This window comes from Stegastes partitus, unplaced genomic scaffold (assembly GCF_000690725.1).
Source record: "Stegastes partitus isolate 25-593 unplaced genomic scaffold, Stegastes_partitus-1.0.2 Scaffold401, whole genome shotgun sequence".
Lineage (NCBI taxonomy): Eukaryota > Metazoa > Chordata > Actinopteri > Pomacentridae > Stegastes > Stegastes partitus.
The window spans coordinates 434,634-439,150 of NW_007578132.1; the positions used below are offsets into that span (position 1 = coordinate 434,634).

The 4,517-nt window shown below is 44.8% G+C and overlaps 1 protein-coding gene across 1 annotated transcript in view; it reads left to right on the top strand.

The window, feature by feature from the left end:
• Positions 1–4,517, top strand: part of LOC103359867 (dystrophin) — a gene marked incomplete at its 3' end in the record, with an annotated part of 141,803 nt that overhangs the window by 92,130 nt on the left and 45,156 nt on the right. Inside the window, exons 6-7 of the mRNA XM_008285418.1 lie at positions 3,081–3,182; positions 4,425–4,495. Coding sequence (XP_008283640.1) covers positions 3,081–3,182; positions 4,425–4,495 — 173 coding nt within the window. The remainder of the gene's footprint in view (positions 1–3,080; positions 3,183–4,424; positions 4,496–4,517) is intronic.

Consider the following 4,517-nt stretch of genomic DNA (forward strand, 5'->3'; position numbering starts at 1 on the left):
GCAGGTCTTCATGAGTTCCCTTGCTGGGAATTTTACTCCAACACCAAATTACATGGAACTCTATTATTAGGTTTGGCTGCACATTGTGTGTGTGAATCCGTGAGCGCATCACAAATGACACTTCTGTTCTCTTTCTTACTCTATTACAGTACTTATACTCGCTCGGCTCAGCGGGCTGTGCGGCTGACATAGTAGATTTTAGTCCATTTGGTTGACTGAATTTTCGGCTTATGACTGAATTTTTTTGGTCATCTGCTCAGAACTGGGGAACGTACTGAATTATGATGCACAGTGTTAAAAATGCAAATGAACAAGTTCCCCTTTAGGTCCTTTGTCTCGGCCCTGTGAGTGCAACTTCAAGGAGCATTTCCTGAATCTGCATCCATATCAACAGCAGGAAATCCAGCAATATTAAAAGAAATAAATATTGCGTACGGGAAAGATCGCAGTTAAAGTAGCAGTCTTCTGTTGACCTCGTTCCATGGGCTAGTCGTGGTTAGAAGAAATGTTACTGAAAAGTTTGAAACAGGAAATGGATCATGTTGAGCCTGTGGGGACAGTCTGCATCAACATTCACATCCCGGTGTTGTCAGTGGAGTTGCTGTTGAGGCGCTTGTTGCTGCAAGGTGTCGCACATATCAGAGGAACAATAGTCGTGAATCTACATCAGATTCAATCATAGTAACAACCTACAAACTTGTCAGCTTGTTGGTGATATCTAGACGAGTCAATAAGTAATGTAATCATTGCAAATATTGGTTTGGATTCCTGGAAGTAGGCTAGTGTGTGAACGCCGTCAGTTCAAAGTCGTGTAGCTTCCCACCATCATGCTGCTGATGTCGTCTGATAGTGACAGTCCTCCCCACGTAGTTCTGAAGAGATACACGAATGCCGGCAAGTTGGTGTGCACATAAAAACAAAGCTATTCAATGGAGCATAAACGTAGATCAGTCTGACTGCACAAATGGGTTTGTTTTTATGCAAGGATAGTGTCCAAACAAGAGCGAATAGTCCTCTGGAGTAACACAGACTTTCCTTTGAGCCACCTACAGATGTGAACACACCTCAGTGATGGCAGCTGACAACAACTAAATCAGTCAGAGGACAAGTCAGATCTCTCACAGATATGGAAAAGTTATATTTTGCAATGTCCAGTGTCAAAGTGTTTCTCTCAATAGTTTGTCAAAACTTTTTGCAAACTTTCAAGCTGAAAGTGGCAAAAACCAACACCTGAGACTTTAATGCTAGCAGCGGTGGGATGGGAGCAATTTGTGTCTCTTTAGATTCAGATGCTGGCTCCTGTCTCAGTTTCAGAACCACAGCTGAGATTAGCTGCTTCACATTTCAAGCTAATTGGTTTTAGGACGACATACTATCCAGCCGTAATATCGCTGCTCTATTGTTGTTGTTGCACAGCTGTCACTTTGGTTTTCTCTCCAACATTTGCATTATATGAAAGGATAATAGCCTTTACTGGAGGAGAGGTGCATCATAATAATACAAATTACACATTAGATGTCTTTGAAATGAGTTTGGTTTGGAAGTTAGCCAGAGAGAAAACAGATGATTGAAAATGATACAGGGCTCGGTCTGTGTTAGCTGAGGCGTATGTGGCTAACAGAAAGCTAAGGAGGAAGACATGCATAAGTAAAGCACAGCCAGGCAGGGAGAAGTGCAACGCCGCTCTCCCTCCTTCGCTCTCTGAGCCCTGAACAAGTGCTCCAATACTGTCACTCACAGCTGCCAGAAGCCCAGCCTGTGACGGTGCAGCCACGTCCACACACAGGCTGCTGCATGGACGTGCATGTGCACATTGTGCTCTGACTGTGTGCTTTTATTGAGTGCATGCTGCTGTGCGGCTGAGCAGATATGCAGGATGTCCACTTGCAGGTCGTGTCAGAACTTTGGTAGAAAGCTGCAAATGTTTTTTAAAGTGTCTCTTTATGATGATGTGACACCACCTAGCACCATACTGCTCATATGTGTGGAGCGGTGGTTCAGAGGTTCAGCCGTTGAACTACTGATCAGACCGGGGTTCAAGCCCCGGCACCACCAAGCTGCTGCTCTGGACCTGAACTCCATCTGCTGCAGTGGCACTGTGGTGTGCCGGTACTGGTTTCTAATGCGCTAGGATACGCCAAAAGAAGTGTTTAAGTTGGTTTGTTTTTTTGTCTATCAGATGACATGAAGTGTTTCTGTGTAGGGAAATAGAGTGACTATGAGTGTAACTGGGGGATTAACTGGGGTAAAATCCATTATTTGCCCCAGCAGTTACCACAGGGAAACATGTGCCCCATTTACCCCGAGTGAAACCGTGCAAAGTAAAACCTTCACCCCACACAACTGAGTGCTGCTGATGTTTGTCCATAAACCAAATGACTGATCACTTTAGAAACAAGCAGCGCTGTGCTGGTGAGGGCGGCTCGCCATCGCTCAGGCAGCTCATCCTGTGGGGAACACAAACATATGAACCAAATGTGACAACCATCAGTCCAACAGTTTCACGCTGAATACAAATGGCAACCTGTTTGTTCTGATAGATGTCAAGGTGTTCCACTGGATGAGTGAACGGAGAAGTACATCAGAGTTCATGACTGAACGTCATCTGATGGATGTCATACATGAAATCTCAACTCCTCCAGTCGTCTCAACCAGAGCTGCCACTCCAGTGGACCTTAGTGGTGGCTCAGCTGAAAGCTAAATGTCAGACGAGGCTGTTGAACACAGCGCTACTCCCCAGAGGTTGAACCTTTACTATTTTGAACATTTAATGTGGTTTCCTGTCACCTAATCTGTCCATTTTGCCCAACAACCATCTCGACGAAATGTCAACTTTACACCCAACATTGGTCAAAGGGCAGGTTGCTGTGAAATTCGTCCCATTCATGCTCCTCAGAGGATGAAACATGACCTCAGTCTCCTTTCTCTAGAGTCAACCACAACACAAGCTCAACACTTACAATAAATCAGACAACAATAAATTGTGGTTGCGTTGTGTGTTCCATGGAGAACCTTCATGTTGACGTGTGTCTGCAGCTCTGTGAATGTGAAGTCTTTATGTTTTCCATTCATGTGTGCAGGTCAAGGATGTGATGAAAGATGTGATGGCGGGCCTACAGCAGACCAACAGTGAGAAGATTCTGCTGAGTTGGGTTCGTCAGAACACACGCCAATATCCTCAGGTATGCTGGTTGACTCGATCCACAAACTGGTGATCCGCCAGTGGAGTGGGTCTCTTCCACAGCCTCAACTCTGGAGTCAGAAGGAAGCGCTGTCTGTTTCAGTGCCCATGTAAATGTGAAGCTGCCTCGGCTTCATGGAGTAGATTCATTAAGTGATGCCAGACACCTCATGTTTGCTTTAGTTGTCTGTCTGAGTGGCTATCTTAAACTGGAGTGAGCAGATTTTCATTACATGTGGTGGACAGGTAGGCCAAAGAATGATGGATTACGTTTTGATGGTGATCCATAGCTGAGATTAGTGCCGCCAGATAGTTAACTGACAACAACAAAGGCCGCCACAGACTAAAGCCGGCCGCCTCGTACAACCAGGAGGCAGGAGGCAGAAGGATGGAGGATCAAACCCACCACGCTGCCACTGTTGGGTCCTTAACCATATCTGCTCCTGTCATCATGGCTGACCCTGAACTCCAAATGCTTAAAGAGAATCTCACAGTGCTGTCATGTATTTGTGACACATAAAGTCTTTTTTCAGTACCAAAGCCTGTTAGAGGGCTATGCAGGTACTGGCTGGTCTTTCTTTCTCTAAGGCTGCTATACATGCACTTATATATATATATATATATATGTACTTATCTCATGTAGTTTGAATTGTAATTATCTTGTGAGCTTCATCAACAGTCAAAAAGCTTCACTTCTGAACTATTCCAGATTTTTAATCCACTGATCCTCAAGCTTGTTGTACTCAGTATAAGTTCCTTTGTACTTCTACAGTCGTGTCCAAAACATAAACGATGAGTGAAAGTGAGAGTCTACAAATAATAATGCCTCCAGCCATGTGCAGAAAAACTGTCAGGACGTTGTGTTGTAGCCTAGCCACCCTCATTAGGAGCTAAGCTAAAGTAGATGCTACAGCTAATACAATCTGTACGCAACAGTCATCATTTCAACAGCACTGATGATCGCTGCTGGAAAAGAGGTGCCCACTTTTGGTCTGAAATTAGCACATCGTCTAAAAATACGACAGCGCTCCGTCTGTGCTGTGCATCACATCTGAAACCCATTTTTAACCTCACTGTTCTGTCACTCCGGGTGTAAAGATCTCAGTGACAATTTGACAGGGAAAGATGTCCAATTAGCCCTGATTAAAATGGAGAAAAGTATTGTGGCAACAGCGTTTTGAACTGTGGGTATTACACTGCATTGACAGCGTGGTGCTCAGAAACCCTTTATGTGTGTCCTCAGGTCAATGTGGTTAACTTCTCCACCAGCTGGAATGATGGATTGGCCTTCAACGCCCTCATCCACAGTCACAGGTACCTCACAGTGTGTGTGTGT